The sequence below is a fragment of the Trachurus japonicus genome, chromosome 3 (assembly GCF_045865225.1).
Source record: "Trachurus japonicus isolate A0001 chromosome 3, Traja_1.0".
Classification (NCBI taxonomy): domain Eukaryota; kingdom Metazoa; phylum Chordata; class Actinopteri; order Carangiformes; family Carangidae; genus Trachurus; species Trachurus japonicus.
The window spans coordinates 25,436,238-25,455,183 of record NC_140909.1 but is presented as its reverse complement, the minus strand read 5'-3'; the positions used below and the strand labels follow the sequence as shown (position 1 = coordinate 25,455,183).

Sequence of the window (18,946 nt, the reverse complement as noted above, 5' to 3'; positions counted from 1 at the left end):
GCTGCCAATGAACCAATGAGCAAAGTCTTTGAAGCCCGAATTATGGTATGCAGACCAGTGATTGGATGTTCATCTAAAAAAAATTAATTAATTAAATCATAGAAACATGTCAGCCCTGCACATCAAACCATTCCACGACTGCACTGTAACATGAAGCTTCTCTATATTTCACTTTTTGAACAACACACAGACACACACTCACACACACTAACATGATAGATACAGTAACTGCGGTGCTGGAGACATATAACTGTGATTTGTGACAGCTGTATGCAGGACATCATGTGACAGCTGTGCACACACACACACACACACACACACACACACACACACACACACACACACACCCACACACCAATGTAAAACAGACCGTTCACCATGTCTGGCATGCCTTGACACAGGCCACAATTGATTAGTGTGATTTACAACATAACTCCCCCACACACAGAAACACACATGCAGACACTCTTCTGTCAGTAAGATGTGTGTTTGCACATGTGTAATCATGTGTGAGTGTGTGTGTGTTTGTGTGCTGGTCTGCATTTGAATAGGGTCTATGGAATCTGCAAACACTGAGTCTTGTTAGGACTATGTTGAACATTGTTTCCTCTTTGAGAAGAAGAGAGGAGCAGTAGGCTCTCTCTCTCTCTCTCTCACACACACACATACACAATTCAAGTTCACTCATAGATTCAACTTTAATTCTCATTAACTTTAAGCATCTCAGCTATAGTGAAGGATGGATTAAGTTTTTCCAGGCTTGATCTGATTAACTCTGTGAGAAGAAAAAAAAATCTAAATATGCACCCCACACACACTGGGAACAAAACAATGCTTCACATTAATCTAAAGAGATGCTGACATATCTGACCAGGCAGCTTTTGACAAATGCACAAGCACCAAAAGGAGACAATTTTGGGTTTTCAATGAGTTCAAATTGAAGGGATGTGAAGAAATAACATGATTAGAATTGCAGCGTATTTTCCCGTATCGTGTTTCAGATGTTGATGATGACATTTGATTCAAAACTGAACCTAAAGAAGCATGGTTTGACATGGCCTCTATCTTTCAATCAGTGCTCGGGGGTGATTTTAATTTTACACTTTGTGCACTAACAAACAAAACTATCCCACATTCGTTGCTCATTAATTTTAATGCACAATATTTACATCCTCATTGACGTTACCAGTTTGCATGTTAAAGCCCATTAGACCATAACTTAAATTTCAACATTTCACGGCCTGAGTCCAGAAATCACTTCTATTGAATTTTTTTTTTTTTTTTTCGATGCAGCTTCAGCGTCCAACGATGGAGGTCAGAATGGATCAGTTTTAATCTCTGGAATTCTTGACTGAGATATGTAATGGTTGTTTTGGCTTAAAGCATGTGGTGATCATTCATACAGCACAGCCAAGTGAAATGGAGCCATACGACATAAGGGAGTTATTTAACACAAAATACTGAGACTTTTTTGAGACTATATATATGTGTGTGTATATATATCGTGACTTATTTGGATTTGGATACAGGATTTGAATTCAGGAATGCTCAGCAATTTATAGATTTTTCAGAGATACACCACCCACAGTTTTAGCACACTCATGTTGTATATTGTTCCGAGTTAGAATTAACAATTCAGAAAACATGAAAGAATGTCATTGAAAATGTATTCTGTTGTGAGGCCTTGTAGATGTATCACAGTGGATCTAACTCATACAGTAGCAGTGTATTTGTGTATGGAGAGGTTGGTTAACACCATAGCTTATACTGGTCAATGAATCAATAGCTACATGTTAGCCAATCAAGTGTCTATTGACTAGGTCATAAGTACTAATTAAAGGCACACACGCACAATTCTGTGATGCCAATGTGCCTTTAAATAGCCCATGTTCTTTCATTTATCAAAATAGAGACTTTTATTTCGGTGTCATATATATGTGTGTGTGTGTGTGTGTGTGCGTGTGTGTGCGCACGCACACAAGTGAGAGAGAGGGAGGGAGGGAGAGACTGAGACTGGATATAACCTGGGGCAAGGCTTGAGGCTAAATCATCCCTGGAAAAGAGCCAGAAAAGGTAGAAAGCAAAATGTTAAATGCTGACTGATGCTCTGCCGGCTGCCTCCGTCTCTGCTGCTACTCTCTCTGTCTCCATCCTTCCCAACTACCAGGGTAAGTATCTGTCAATGGGTTTAGTCTAACTATCTCTCTTCATATATACCTCCATGTCCTCATCTGCACTGCAAAATATGTTGAAATTGCATTTAGTATAACAGAAATCAGCCTAATTGCTTTACTCATTTATTTCCACACCTCCAGGTCAGTACCATTCCAGTACATTAAAGAACAGCTCAAAGTAGAATTTTTTTAATATGTAAATGTCCTAAAAAATGAAATAATTAGTTATTTAACAGTAAATAAGACACAATGAAGATGAAAGCCGACTGGTCTTTCATATTCCATTTTACAGAGTAAAGAGAATGATTGTAGTTTCTAACACTCTCAGCTCAGTTACAGCTCTGCTAATAGGACACACTTTTCTTTGGTCTGTTTTGTTTTTTACTCTTTTACTCTCTTTACTAGCCTGCTAGCTTTTTTAAAAAACTTTTTATTTCTCAGACCACAAGAAGACTTTCTCTGTTAACAGGCCTCTACAGGCACTTTCTTTACTTCTTTGGGTATTTCCTTTATTCGTGCTAACTTAACAGGACCAGCCTGCAAAGTGCACTTCAATACATGATGTGTTTGATGCTATACATAGAAACTAGTTAGCCTAGCAACACAATGCCAAATCCGCTAATACCAATGAGTCCTGTAACCTAAAGCGCTATAAAAGTTGATTATCCCTACCCTCACAAATGACCCATTACAGCGCACCAGCAGAGGACATGCGGGACATTTGTTGTCATGGTAACAATACATCACCCACTCTCAGCAGACATTCCAAGTCTTTGTTGTTAGAGTAACCGAACTATAAAACAACCTGTAGGTTGTCTTGGTAACTATTATAAAAACCCACAGGAGCGTACTAGCAGCAGTTTTGCTGTACCTGCATCGTTTTGGCAGAGGTGTCAAAAGTATTCACTCAAAAAATAACAACTGAAATTGGCACCAAATCTACACTATCCAAAATTGACCGTTTCCCCCTTCTCATCGACAGCTCCTCTCAGGTTAGAGTCTGGGTGTCATCCTTTACAGCACTCTATCATTCAAATCTCACAACTCGATCTGCCTACTTCCACCTATGAAATATCATCCAATTCCGTCCCTCCCTCACCCCCAACACTGCCTCCATCCTTGTCCACAGTGTCGTCACCTCCCGTCTGGATTACTGTTCGGAGCTATTGGAGATGTCCGGGCAAGGCTCCGTCCAAAACACAGCACGGATGGTTCAGAACCAATTTAGAACAAATTTAAAGCCTTTAGTAAACAGATAAAGTGGTGTTTTCACACAGGCAGCGTTCAGGTCGGCCCAGTTCAACTGTGGTGCACATCAAAACGGCCGCACAGAGTCCTGGTCCGGCTTCAATGCAACCGACCTCGATCTGCTCCAACTGCCTGATGTCTCCATTGTTAGAGTTACTTCTTAGCATTACATGTTTACAATCAAGAGTAAACATGACGCATCTTTGTCCGGTCAGTCATGGAAACATGACGCTCTGCCAGTGGTGTGGCATTTGGACCAGAGTGAAAACAAACATGTGTACGAACCGTACGAGCTGAAAAATGCATCAGATGCGCAGCCTCGTTCCGCATTCTCAACCCTGGTCGTCACTCGTGGAGGTTGAAAATGTAACAAACCTGTTTTGACGATGAAAGTACAGATATGTGTGTTCAAATGTAGTAGTAGTAGTAGTAAAAGTAGTAGTAGTAGTAAAAGTAAAAAGATTGTCAGAAAAAAAACTCAAGCAGAGTAGAGATAGCTGAAAAACAGTACAGTAATAAAGTATTTGTACTTTGTTACTTCCCACTTCTGCGTTTTGGTAACAACACCATGGCCCATAGGAGTTTATTTCCTCATTGTCGTCATGGTAACAACCTGTAGTAGCGTACCAGCAAAAACTTAGTGGTAACAACTGTAACAAGCGTAGTTAAGGTTGTGGAATGGTCACAATTAAGTCCAGTTCAGGGTTGAAATAAGTGCTTTCTAAATGGTCTTCTGACCCCAACCTCCTCTGGAAGTAAGTCAAAGAATGGAACCGAAACTATTGGGCATATATAGCTGCTTGACAGGCAGAACTGTCAAACTAAAACAGGCAGTATCTGATACAAAGATCATTTTTGTGTGATGCATACCATTGATTTACTACCATGACACATTTCCTTTTGAATTTCTAAAAGTCTAAAATTTTCACAGACACATTAATCATAATGTAGGCTATTTATATACTATTTTATAAAGTAATATCAGAGACTGTGATTTTGAACTGATCTCCTGGAAGTGTACTCAAGGTACCTGACTTAAGACATCTTTCTTCAATTAAGGTCTTGTACAAAATTGTGAAAAAAAAAAAAAAACTGCATTAAATATTAAATGATCTTCAAGTGCAGTGAGACCATCCTAGACGTCCTTCAATGAGCTGAATATGTGAAATACAAGATAATCTCTTTGTGTCTTCCTGTTTGTCTCTCTGTCTGTTTCTCTCCGTCTGTGTATTTCTCTCCCATGCTGTTGTTATGTCTCAAAGCCTGGCTGGTTGTGTGTACAGAACATTTGGTTCCATCGGTGTGCTAGCTCTGTATAAACTCCAGATAATAAATGGTGGTGAGAAAATGAGGGATGTCAAAACACACGGGGACCCGGCTTGGTGAGATCAAAGATGTGACACAGAGGAGAAGGCTAGAGATCCTGTCTAATACTTCACCACTGATGTAAATGCACATATGAAGGCTGAGACGAGCGTGCAAGCAAAGTGTTCACACACACACACACACACACACACATTCTTGCAAACCAGAAACACTCTTTGATTGATGATTAAACAAAAATTCCTTCTTCTTCTTCATTCTACTTATTGAAATTCCGCGTGTCTTTTGAAACTAAGGTTTTCAGGTAAACGCAATTCCTCTAAAACCTAAAAATTAAAATTACTTGGGGTCTGACCAATATCAACGGTGAATAAAAATAATCAAAATCGGCACTCGTGGTGATTTTAAGTGAACCTCACAGTTGAAGGAGAAAACCCTATAGGTCCATTGAGTTTATCTTCAAATTTATTAAATTTATAAACTTTACGAAGCTTGATCACCCTATTTATTCGAAAATCTTTAGACAAACTACTAAAAAGAGAAAATGAAAACATGACATCGGAAAAGAGCAATGAAGACCAACAGCTACAATGGTCTATGATATAAGTGCAGTCAGTGATGTGATAGATTTTTTAAATGAGGATGAAAGGCACACTCTTTCGGACAGTAGTTTCTACTCAGAGACAACGGCCACTTTGTTGCGTCATCGTGTGTGGGGAGGGAGGCTGGGACACTTCAAAGCTGCATTTGAAGGACACTGGCACCTTAATGGTTTATCCGACTAAATCAGACATCAAACTTCTGTCATCTTTTCTTTTCCTCATGATAAAACTTTGCAAAACAAGACAAAAAAAAAAAAAACTAACAATGCCAAAAATAAGTCATTTTTGACACAGTGACAGAGCAGGTGGTTATCACTCAGTCTGGTCTCTGCATATAGCTGTGTAAGTGTGACTGGAGGTGACAGCTGAATCCACACCAGTTTGAAGAGCTTCTTGTTTTTCTCTTTAAAAAATAATCCTACCACTTTTTTTCCTTTGGCAGATCTTCTCCTAATTAATTAGAGCAGAGCTAGTGATTAACAGGAGGGCTTGTTTTATCAGCATTCACTCATACCACTCCTCTGTTTGCCGTTCGTTTGGATGTTTGAAGAAGGTGGATGAGCGGTCCAAAGTTACTGCAAAAAAAAAAAAAAAGTCACCTTTTCTGTTTTACCCTCCACCCCCCTTTTCCATCCCCCCGCCCTCCACTCTTCCTGGGCAAACCCAGGACCAAGTACCAGCGAGGGTCATATCTTTTTAATTATCTTTCTCTCCTTTGATTAATTATCCAGCGTGACAACGGCGCGTTCGTAATGCTTTTCACCTGCCGCCGCTGACTGACGGCCCCTCTGTCGAACTCAAAAGCAAACAGCTGCTGCCATGATCGCCTAGCAACCGGCCGGTGATGGATGAGTACGAGAGATGGATGGCCACAATAAATCACCACATCTGCCTTGGCGCAACAGAAACCAGGGAGAGAGAGATGGAGGAGAGGGAATGAAGGTAAGGGGGGTGGGGGTGTGAGGGGGGGGGGGCATGCCATGTTTTTCAAAATGGTTACACACACGTTGAAGGAGTTTTGAGAATTGTTTTTGTGCGCACCTCTTTCACTTCCTGTGTTTACTTCAAATGTATCGTCTTGTTTTACCATGGTTTCATCTCCGCAACAATCACTCAATAAGAGCTATATAAAATAATCAATAAGGTCTTCGCTTGTCTCAGTTACGAGTGAGAACCTGAAAAAACAAGATTAAATTGTAATTAATAATTATCACTCTACTACCTCTTGTAGAGAAGGGGTTGTAGCGGTGACTAGTTTTACAATTGTACATTTAATGCCACATAATCCAGACAGTTACGTCAAAAATTAAGTAAATGTTACACTTCACTGCAGACTGGTCTGGACGAAACATGAAATACATGAGGTGTTGGTTATAAACTTTGATAATTTGACTGCATGCGCCACGTGCCCCAGGGAATACAGTACACATATGGTGTTTTACATTCAAAACCTTACATTTGTTTTGCACTTTTTGCTGTTGAAATATAAGCTAAGTGACAGGTTGACTGAACTATTGCATAAAACTTATTTAATAACACTAATTCACCAACACACTAACAGATCAACATGGATTATTTAGTACCTGCTCTGCATAAACTGGTTTCCAGCTCTTGATAGATGAGTGAGATCTAATATTGTGATATGCATGTGCATTTTTTTTTAACCTTACACCTCAGCAAGTCTTCAAAACTTGTTAAACAAGTTAATTCATTGGCTCCTTTTGGCCTATTTATTAAAGGAATGCCTGACAGCACCGGACACAATCATGACAACATACAATGATACGGAATGACAAATACACTAAAGTAAATGCATAAACAGAATTAAAGTCATTTAGTCATTTAGCAACACATCAATCTAACATTGCATTACTATAAATTGCAAATAGATAATATTTTCTCTCTAGTCGACCACTCAAATAGCTTTACACTGCGGGTCTCATTCACCAAGTCATACACACATCCATACAGTGCTTGTTCTATCTTTCTGTCCATTTTCTCTAACACACACATTTACACACTGATAGTACGTCATCATCATCAATAGTCAATTTGGGGTTCAGTATCTGTCAGATTGGAGATTTGGAGATCAAACCATTGTCCTGGTCTACCACCCGAGCCCCAGCGATCCAAAAGTTACAGGGTTAAAAATGAACAGTTTTTTTTTTTTTAAGTCAAAATTAATGCAACCAAATTAGAGATAGAAACACTTTTAGAGCATAGGGAGCTGAGTCTACACATATCTCTATGAGTTTTTAAACATATATCTGACTGTGTTGTCTTGGAAGAGGACAGAAGACAGTTGTGAGTTAACATCCATCACCAGCTCCAGCATTTGACCTTTCATGACCCTAATTAGTATTTAGATCCTCAATTACTTTCTTTAGTTTTGTTCCATTTGCTGTACAGTTTTATTAACTTTTTCTGCTCCTTCCTTCCCTGTGTTTCTTCTTCTCCTTTCTTTGTTGAGACCCTGACTGTCCTTTCATCCTCCCACCCCCATTCCTCTCCTTCACCTGCCATGTCCTCTCTCTTTCTCTCTCTTGCGCACGCACACAGACACACACATGCACACGCAGCTGTAGCTCAGGTTACAGCTCTGTAGTGATCCAGTCTAAATAATATAGCAGTGATGAATGGCAGGGCCAGATTCATATCCATCAACAGGCTCTTTTTTTAAGGAGCATCCATCTTCTATAAAGCCTCCCTTTGAATCAGGGAAAAGTGAAGTGAGAGAGAGACTGCACTGCCCAAACCCCTGGGAGAGTCTTATGCACTGTTGTGAGTGGTTATGTATGTATACGTGTGTGTGTGTGTGAGAGTGTGTGTGTGTGTGTGTGTGTGTGTGTGTGTGTGAGTGTGTGTGTACATGTTAGATAAGACACTGTGACTGATACACGCCTGGAAGCAACTCCCTTAACACACGAACATGGGATAGACAAACACAGGTTGTTAATGACATACAAACACATATGCATGTCTGCATAAACATCAGGGAGATTAATGGAGGTATGATTTACAGTCTGCACATATCTATCATGTGAAATGTGAGTAATTGTGTGTAAAATACTATTTAAAGTTGCTTTATCAACATCACATTCACATGCACTTTTCCTCCTGATCGTGCGAGGAGGGAAATCGGGCCAAAACATTAGTGAAACCAGTCCGGCTGATTTCCTCCTCCACTCCCACAACTTCTCACACACTCACTCACTCAACACCACTGATCCCCCTCTTTCTGTTTTTCTCTCTCTCTCTCCATCCCTCACTCCCTCCTTCCTTCCCCAGGAGGACCTCAGAGGCAGAAGGAAGGACTCCCCCTAAACACTGAAACACACACATGTGCTTATACACACACACACACACACACACACCCCTATGGTTTCCCACACACACATGTGAGGCCCTGGCAAAGCCCTGTTTGATAAATGACACACGTCATTGTGTCAGGAGAGAAGGGTGGGTCTGTGATGTATGGTGGGGACAATGAGAGGGGGAAATCGACTGTTTGGCAGTGAGACGGTGCTCGTCTACTCGCTTGCTCTCCTAGAAACCTCCAAAAGCGAGAACGCATCCACACGTATACTTCAAGCGCGCCACATAAACGCACATGTCTTAATACGTTAGTACAAATACATGCACTCAAGCTTCTGTCTGAGCGCGAGCGTGTTTGGGGCAAAGTAAAGGTCGCCCAGCTTTTCCTTTCAGCTTCTCTTTTTTTCCCCTCCTGCTCTCTCTTTTTTCACGTGTTCACGTCGTCCCTCTTCTATTTTTTCGAGCTCCTTTGCTTTCCCTGGCTGAGTTATAGAGAGGAAGAGTTCATCGAGGGAAGAAAAAAAAGAGGAGAAAAGGAGAACGAGAAGCGACTGCTGGTTGTGGGCAGGAGAGTGGCGAGGAGGGGGGGGGGTATCAATCACAGTCCCGTTTGGCAACAGAGATACTAGTATTTCAAATAAAACAGCCAAACCTAGACAAATAGCCTTAACATGGGGCTGTAACCTGAGCACCCACCCCCCCTCAGCACCACCCTGAAACTTCTCATAAAGTGGAGAAACAGAGAGAGGCTTCTGCTTTGTATTTCTTTTCTTTTTTTCCAATCTTCCTCGCTGACTATCTTTCTCCTGCCTCTTTTCTCTCTTTGTCGTTAGCAGGCGAGGTGGCTGACATCTGCAGAGTGCATTTAAAGAGAAAAAAATGTGTCAGAGGAGTGTGATGCACTCTTTTGCACGCATGCACACACACACACACACACACACTCACACACACACACACACAGGCGGCCCCCCTTGCTCGGTTTCATTAGCTCCCTGGCAGGGTGGCACTTCTCAAGCTCATTACTGAGGAAGGATTTATGGTGCGGCAGCCAGTGGCGGAGAAAAGGCATCTGTCAATAATTGCAGGGAGCAGCAACTCCCATCTCCACCAGCTTTGAAATCTCATTAGGTATGCAGTTATCAGGCATAAAGATCAAAAACATTACTCAGCTCCGACAGAAACCGACCAAGAAACATTAATTAGCAACAGGCCCTCGCAGTATAAAATAAAACAGCCTTCTTCCCCACTCCTCTCATCTCTCTCACTTTTCTCTCTCTTTTCAGCATGGTCGACTCTCTCTCTCCCTCTCTCTCTCCTCACCTGCCTCTTTGCTCTTACCCCTCTTTGAGACCACACACAAAATAGACAGAAACACACGTGTGTGTGTGTGTGTTTGTGGGTGTGAGACTACGCTGGTTTATACACACGTTTCCTACCACACCCTTGTAAGATCAGACCATATCAAACCATGAATTTCCTGCACGCAGACCTTCAGACCGACATGGACACATGGTCGCGGTGTTGTGAGGATAAGGATAATTCTCAGCATCTGAAACTGATCAGAACATGAAATAAAAAGGAAGAATAGGAGGGCTAAAGGCACGTTAGACTGTCTTTTGACTGAGTGGTGACCATTCAGCCAAGTGTGTGTGTGTGTGTGTGTGTGTGTGTGGGTTTGATGGGAGAGAAGAGAAGAGGAAGGCGCTGTCAGCTTGAGAAGGATGTCAGCTCAGGCTGGCCCTGATTACCAGGGTCTGAGATGGGTCCTCACTGGCTCCCCTGCCTTTTATCACAGCCATCTCTCTCTCTCTCTCTCTCTCATCCACACACACACACACACACACACTCACATGAGACTGATGGCTGCCAGTCTTGACTAGGTACAGCCAAAGGCTCCGTGGGAAAAGGGAGGCGAATGGCCCTGATTGTGTGAGCGTGCACACTCACACACTCACACACACAATTTGCAGACATAAAGGCAACCCCCACTGAGGGTAAGAAGAAACCCAGACCTGGAGCCAAGCCCAGATGACACTCAAAAGACACACACACACACACACACACACACACACACACACACACACACACACACACACACACACACACACACACACACTCTCTCATTCTCACACACACACCTTGTCTTGTCTTGACACTGTCTCATCCTCCTACTGGGCCTGAAGCGCCCTCCACTCCATGAGTCGCTTTCACACACACACACACACACACACACACAGACACACACAGACATGTTCCCTAAACATGATAGCAAGTACAACAGGCTGTACATGCTATAAAAAATATAGCTAACCCCATAAACAGAAGTCCACTTCTGCAGATGGAAACATTTCATAAAATGATCAAAGCCGTTATTTTGATCCAGTTTTTATTCTATTTTATTTTGTGTGTGTGTGTTTTTTTTTGTCCATGGCCAAGAAACCAGACCACCCCAGAGATATTTTTTTCACAATAGGCTGCATATCTGGTCTATGAAATACTATAGGATTGTACGTAAATACCTGTGTATCTGCCTTGTATGAGCACAGCATGTGTGTGTGTGTGTGTGTGTGTGTGTGTGTGTGTGTGTATCCCTCTCTCTCCACTCAAAGTCTTGTTTTAGTCATTTTCCCAGGGAGCCTTGCTGTAGGCCCCGTCAGCCCACATCAGACTTTACAGCGAAGGGCCGCTGGTCAGATTAGGATTATTACAGGTATGTTTGAAGTCTGTAGAGTTAATCACGTTATGAAGCACAGACCATTACAATTATACTGACACAAATTACTCATGTAATTAAATCAGTAGCCATCAACACTTTGACCCTCATTCAATATTCAAACCATGTCTTGTATATTTCCTCAGTGTTTACACATCTATATAAATTTTAGTATTTTAGCACCATTTCAGCACAGTGTCATGATCGTGCCTTCATGCATTTCAGTTCATATTATAATTATGGAACAAAAACGTTCAAGTACGCTAAGGAATATACTGATTTTTGCATAACGTCCCTGAGAATACACAAACATGTCTCTAAAGGGAACTTTGGACCAAAAATTTACAGAATATACACATACATACCTTTTGTCATATTTCTCAGTATGCATGTGTTCATAGCTCTGCGAATCTCTCTGCACTGTTTGCACCCACCCTTCTATGTATATGCTCTCTCCTCACAAAATAATCTTTATGGGAGAAAGAGGAGAACAGGGAGGGGAGAGACAAGAGGAGAGAGGGAGAAGAATGGGTGAGGGGAGGGGGTGGGGGGGGGAGTGATGCAGGATGCAGCCTTGTGAGCCAATTTAAGAAATAACTGCTGATGCATCAGCTATTGACTGTTTGAGCGCTCGTGATAACGCTCAAGGCAAAACTGGGAGCGAAATGACAGCATCAACTGCCTGCAATAAAGTGCAGTGCGCCAGACCAAGGGAGCTCTAATTGACAGCTGTCAACCTAATGGGAGCCATGACGGAAGATTCTGGGAGAGGGAGGAAAAGAAACACTGTTTATAAACCATCAGCCACTTATCCTCAAGGAAGCTCGAGCTCCCCTTCCTCCCTCCCTCCCCCTCCCCCTCTCTCTCCCTCTCTCTCTCTCTCTCTCTCCACAATTGTCATTTGTCTACTTGCTTGCTTTTTCATTCACTTCTACTTTCTCCTGCCCGTGCTCATAATCTTTTTTACAATCTCATTCCCTTTCTGTCTTTCCCTATGATAGAATATTTAACTATGCAACAGTTCTCCCATTTTATATATTCTCTCTCTCTTGGTTCATTGTGGCGGAGCGTAGTGGGGCAGGAGCACTGAGAAAAGCAGAGGAAGGCCATAACTAATCACAATGTCAGTTAGCTGCCTGGGAAAGACTCACTCTGCACAAAGTAATGCAGGGAGCAGGACTGGGACTGGGACGCCAACACTGACTGGAACAGAGAGTGTTGTCTGCTCAGCACACATGCAAAAGTTAGGAAACACTGTAAGTTTTAGTCAGAGGCAGGATAGTGAGGGCAGCGACGGAATGTTACACACCCCGCGTCCGGCTCAATACATGAAAATGTGTCATATTAAGGGGAAAAAAGCAAAAATATGTACCCTTTTATTACACTTGATTTCAAGCAGAATCTTAATCAGATCTGTCCGGGAATGATCTGATGTGTTCTAGTTGAAGCCAGGTGGGAAGTAGTCAGGGCATGAGTATGAAAGGACCACCACCTATCAGATTAATGGACTGCAGATGGAAAAAAAGGCTCAAGAGCTGCTATTTAAATACATCCACTTCATTAGAAATTGGGGTGGACGACTTTCGCTTCAAGGATGAGTAACCTCTGAATTTCATCTTTCACTTAAGGACTCAAAGTAATTCTCGGACCACGTCTTAGGTCACTCCAGATGACCTTTGAAGTGTTGAAGAGGGATGAAGACGGAAAAAAAAAATCAGAGGTTGTAAAAGTTTGGGGGATTTGAAAGTGAGTCCTCGATGATGTGTTTTATCCAAAAGTCACAATTATCTAAAAAATAAATAAATAAATAAATAAATAAAAAACCTTATTTCTGCTACAATAAGAAAAATCATCTAAAAAAAAAAAATCATACAACAAAATAATGACACACTTGTAAGTTGTGTGATATGACTCATAGCTATACATAGTTAACTCCCTGAATCATTCATAGATGTATCAAGAACTTTGTTAAACAAGGTTAATTAGCTTGATTATATCAACCTGTTTCATTAGATGCTGTTGCCATTCGCTGGATAATGACATTGCATTACAACAGGCAGTTTTTTACTGTGCTCACCTCTCAGATACAGAGTATTTTATAACAGCAATTGTGCTCTTTAAGAAATCCAAAATCCGTGCTCAAACTGTTTGTTGAACAATGTGAACATGTGTGTATCTGCATTGTAAGTGCGTGGTAGCATATCCTCAGCCCTCCTGTGAGTCTCTGTGTGTGTGAGTCTGTGTGTGTGTGTGAGTGAGTATATTTAAATGGGCCACTGCATCTCGACTTAGATCCACCGCGAGTGCAACGTTAACACACATCAAGCGTGATTAATCTCTCGCTCTCATCTACAATCAATCACTCACACACAGACTCACACACACACACACATACACGCTCGCAGACGCACAAACACACACACACACACACGATTGGAGGCAGAGAAATCACAGAAATCAGCTGCTTTTCCTCGGCGGCTGCCATCTATCTCCTGTTGGACAGAACCAGATCTGTCTTGATGTTAATATTTACATAAATCATGCTTAGCCTCTTTGGACACCGTGCTGATGATAGGTGTTTCTGAAAAATCAACTTGGGTGAAAAATCCTCCCACTCTGGAAAAGTGTCATTGAGTAGCTAATAATGACCACTGTCAACGTCATCAATCTGCAGCAGCAGGCCCATAGGAAGACAATGCACCTTCACACACACACACACACACACGCATATACGTACATATGCAATGCTGTGTTAACACCATGCAGCTACTACTTAGGCTACTGCCAAACACCCTTCATTTAACATAACCTACACAGCTTTGAAACAATAGCTTTGTAGTTTCACATGTGAGGATATAAGTACGAGGCGTAAAAATGCAGGTAAAAAAATATACTTGCTGCTTGATGTTTAAGCTTCCTGCTCTATAACAATGATCTGTTTGGTCTAAGTCTGGCTTTGAAGCCGAGAGACAAAAGCCCGCTGCTCGTCTGAGCTTTGTCCCTTCCTGATGTCAGGAGCACTGAAAAAATAAATACCTCCGAAAATGCTGCGTGTGTGTGCACGTATACATGTGTACACAAATAACCATTCTTTTTTCTTGATTTTTTTTTTTTTTAAATAAACGCGCATATCCTCATCACCTGAAACAGTCCATAACAATTTTTAACTGCCACAAATTAGCATCACACTCAACATCCAGCGCCATACTCCATACCTGTGCTACACCACCTCACCTGTGGTGGGGTTGGGGAAAAAAAATAAAAGAAAGGTGTGGGTGAGAGGCGGGAGGAGGGAGTTTGGGGAAGGGTTGGTGGGGGGGGGGGGGTGTGGAGGGTGGGGGCAAATGAGGGACGGTGTAAGATCAAGTTGATTACATCCAGCTACGCTGCAGACCTAATTGGCGAGCGTGACAGTGTGCGGAGCTTGTCATCTCCAATCATTAGGCCTGTCAGAGATCCATCAGATGCTCGGCTAATTAGGAGAACGCTAATGAAGCTGGCAAAACAACTCCTCTTTTTAGACGGCTGAGTGCACTGCGTCGCCAGGGTGGGAAGTGTGTGTGGTGGTGGGGTGAGGGAGGTGGAGAGGTTTGCTGGAAAAAGAAAGCGGGCGAGTGCGTGGGATCACGGAAGGAATAAGAGATGGATGAAGACTGAATGAAATTGGTTCTTCTTCTGCAGCGGAGCCCTGCAGAGAGAGCCTAGGCAGTATGTCTGCGATGGCACATTCAAGTGGATCTACATATGGTCTATCCTGACAATCAAGAACACATGAAACGCTCCAAAGGAACTTTTCAATAAGCTCTCTGACCTTTAACCAGATTTACTAGTTTCTGTCATTTTAACAAATTTGATGGTTGAATGAATCGCTGCCTTTCACCGCAAACACTTCAGCAGCGCTTTGTTTTTAAAGACCGAATCAGAAACAGAGAAGGGAGGAAAAAGTGAAAGAAGGGAAGAGACATAGCTATTGGGAAAAAAAACAAAACAAAACAAAACAAACTCCCATCCCCCCGATTCTTCCCCTCTTCCTTCTCCTCCCCCAAGTTCCTAATCAAGCCCTATCATTTGCCATCCTCCCCATAACTCTTGCCATCGCTATGGCGCAATCAATTTGTCATCACTTTTTGTGTTTGCCATGCAGTTCTCTCCAACCTTATAACTTGCAGCTGTGATCCAGGGAAGGGGCAAGGGAAAGACGGAATAAGGGATGGTGGTGGAGGGAGGACGAATGAAGAGTTAAAAAAAGAGCAAGTTGCCAGTGGTGTAAAATGAAACTTTGCCTGCTTGGTGTTTGTTCCCGTCCGCTCATCAAAGAAATAAATGCCTCATTTTCTCTCCAGCTCTCACTGCCGGCGCACTCACTCACTCATTCCCTCACTTGCTCGCTTGTTCCAGTTGAATAAAAAGGCTCTCAGTCATCCCACTACGCATGCATCCATCCATCCATCCGTCCATCCATCCATGGACCCATTGCGTCCATTAGCTAAAACATTTTGATCAAGTAAGGCCCTGATTTGAGAATACATAAGACTCTCTCTCTCTCTCTCTGGCAGCCTCTGATTGACCATTAAGGCCATTGATGAATGTGGCTGTAAGAGGCCAGACAATTAAATCAAATATGAAACAAAGTCTCTCTGACGGGCCCTTCTGATGGAGCAAACCAGTCTTCCGCCTCACGATTAGGCTAATAGTTACATTTTTCATAGCACTCCGTGTGTGTGTGTGCACGCGCAAAAAGTATTGCATTCTTGTTTATATGTACTATAAAGTCATTGCAGCATGTCTCGTGTGCATGCGCCACTGCGCCAATGTAATTATATGTGTTAGACTGTGTGTGTGTGTGTTTATGTGTTAGACTGTGTGTGTGTTTGTGCTGTTAGACTATAGAAAATATTGTGGAGACTGCACTCGCTCAACAGTTAAACTAAAAGTTGCAAACAAGGGTGTGCTTATGGTCATGAATAAATCATCGCTAATGCACTATAATATAGCTACAAATAGTAATTTGTGTTTCAAAGCCACATGGCCACATGCTACAGAAAAAGCTGCAAAATACATCAACGATCGTTTAATTTCCTTAAATCAAAATATTAAATATTCAGAAGTCTCAGTAGAGGATAAAATAAAAGCAGAGTTTGGTTCTTTAATCACATCAAATCTGAAGCAAAAGGAGAAATAAGTAGGAAATTTCAGCATATAAAAGGAGAAAAAACACAAAGACACAATTAAATGATGGCTAGAAGTTTGCAAGGCCAGACATTACTTCAACAGGCCCTGGTTTGCCACTCGAGTGAGGGAAAGAGCGAGAGAGGGGCTAGCCTAGAAAGAGGGAGGGGTGATTTATTGACACTTATCGGGAATGAACAGATCAAAGGCTCAGCCAGATGACAGGTGATCAATCAGGCATCAAATCAAAGATGGCAATTGTCCATTAAAGCTCTCTTCCAGCACACACACTGCCTCACTAGGCTGTGGAAGAATCTTTAAGATGAGAGGAAAAGTCTTTTGCCAGAAAGTGAAGGGAAAGAGAAAACAAACCCTGATGAAAAACAAGGGTGGTAAATCTCTGACGAAATTCTCAGTGAGGTTTCCGTATTAACTTCTTGTAGAAAGTAGAAACTATTATCATTTTCATATTCAAGAAATATACCAATATAATGAGAGGGGGAATTGAATAAGTTCATTGAAACCCAATACTGTGGATTACAAAGTGCTGTAGAGGATATAACAACACACTGGTATCATAGTATCACTGAGAAGCCAACACACACACACACACACATATGCTATGTTCAAAACAGAGAAAAATAAAGAGAAAGGCAGTGACCGTACGAGAATAATGTAATGCATGTAAAAACGTAAATGACTAAACTCCCTCAGACTTCCCTCAAAAGAAATCAGCGAGCATCGAAGGTCGACGTGACAGTCAGCTGACTCTAGGCTTCCACAAAACCTCTCCACTTATAGATCCTTAATTCCAGTCAATATCGACAATCAGAGGAGGTGGAGGAGGCATCGTAAAGGAGTAAGAAGACCAGACAGATCTATAAAAAAGCAAGTTCTCTGAGGCGAGGAGAAAACAGAGAGAACAAGAACTGAAAGGATTCTTCATGTTAAAAACTCTCACACTGACTCTCACTCTTTCCTAAAGCACAAATGCACTGATCTGTGCAGAACTGACCTGTGACCTGGTTTGAAAGGCAACAGTACGTGGACTGGATCACACATGTGAACCCCCAAATCACTTTCCTGCATGATTTTTTAAATTTTTAATCCAGACTATGATGATTTGCTCTACATGTCAATCCTAACTTTAATTTATATCATGAAATAGGGAATAAAAAGTGCCCATCATTGTTCTGCAAACTTGAATTGATGAACAGCAAAGAGAAAGCAGCATAAAACAGTTGCACTGAATGTGTGTGTTTTAATATATTTTTGTTTAAAAAGTGCTTTAAGTGATTAATTATTTAACAAAATCACAATCAACTAATCGATTAATTGACAGATCATGTATTATTTACTTTAGTTGGGAAAAGAAACCTTTGTTAAGACTTTAAAAAACGAGGTTCTTTGATATTCTAAAAATTCTAAAAAAAATTATTGTTAGGTGTTAAAGCAGACGTACAGTAGTTGGTATTTCACATCATCTGATAATAATAGTAATGATTATGGCAGAAATTATAGAATAATTTTGGTACCAGAGGTTAAAAGTTGCGTTCAGGGCACTGGAGCTGAGAGAGGCAGAGAGTTGGATCTTTGAGCTTCCACCGATACTTCACAGTAACAGGGGATGTTGTTGCAGTTACATAAATGTTACTATGTGGTTGAGGGAAATATCAATGAAAAAGAACTGAATGGGGGAGGCGGGGAGGAAGGGGAGGGGGGGCACAAACAGAGGGGGGAGAACGAGAGAGAGAGTGAGAGAGAAAGAGAGAGGGGAGAGAGAGAGGGATGTAAATTGCATGCAAACCAAAGCCAGTGCGTACCTGCGGCGCGCCGAGGCGCTTGCTGCTTCCTCCGCGGCATGTCTGCTTCGGGGGCCCGGCGGGGAGTTCTCTGGCCCCGGTGATCCGAGGCTGCCTGGGGAATCCGCGGAGCTTTGATACACAGTTTTGCCCCCTGGGTGCGCTCTCAGGGCTCCCACATAGATCGGGGAGGGTGTGTGTGTAAGGAGGAGGAGAATGTGCAGTTTTGGAACACACACACTAAAAGAAATCAAGCCAGTAGATGCGAGGGTAAATTCAAAAAAAAGAAAAAAAAAAGAAGAAGAAGTGAGAGAGTGGGAGGGAGGGGGAGAACCAGCGTGACTCCCCCGGTCGGCTGCTCTCTCTGTCGGTCGCTCGGTCGCTCTCTCGCCCGCTCCTACTTGGATGGACGCGGTGAGGGGCAGGAACAGAAGGGGTGCTCCGCGGTAGAAAAACAGAAACGGGGAGGTAAAAAAAAGCGTCTTGTGCCTCCGTGTGATCCTCTTTATTTGGCGTCGGAGGCTGCAACAGGCGAGCTTGAGGAGATAAAACCAAATGATCGCGTCAGTCAAAAGTCCGCAAACAAGGGGGACAACACAT

At 42.2% G+C, this 18,946-nt stretch overlaps 1 protein-coding gene across 1 annotated transcript in view; it reads right to left on the bottom strand.

The window, feature by feature from the left end:
• Positions 1 to 18,946, bottom strand: part of tshz3b (teashirt zinc finger homeobox 3b) — a 39,051-nt gene that overhangs the window by 18,639 nt on the left and 1,466 nt on the right. Inside the window, exon 2 of the mRNA XM_085767644.1 lies at positions 18,368 to 18,882. Within this exon, the coding sequence (XP_085623770.1) occupies positions 18,368 to 18,407 (40 nt within the window). The 5' untranslated portion in view covers positions 18,408 to 18,882. The remainder of the gene's footprint in view (positions 1 to 18,367; positions 18,883 to 18,946) is intronic.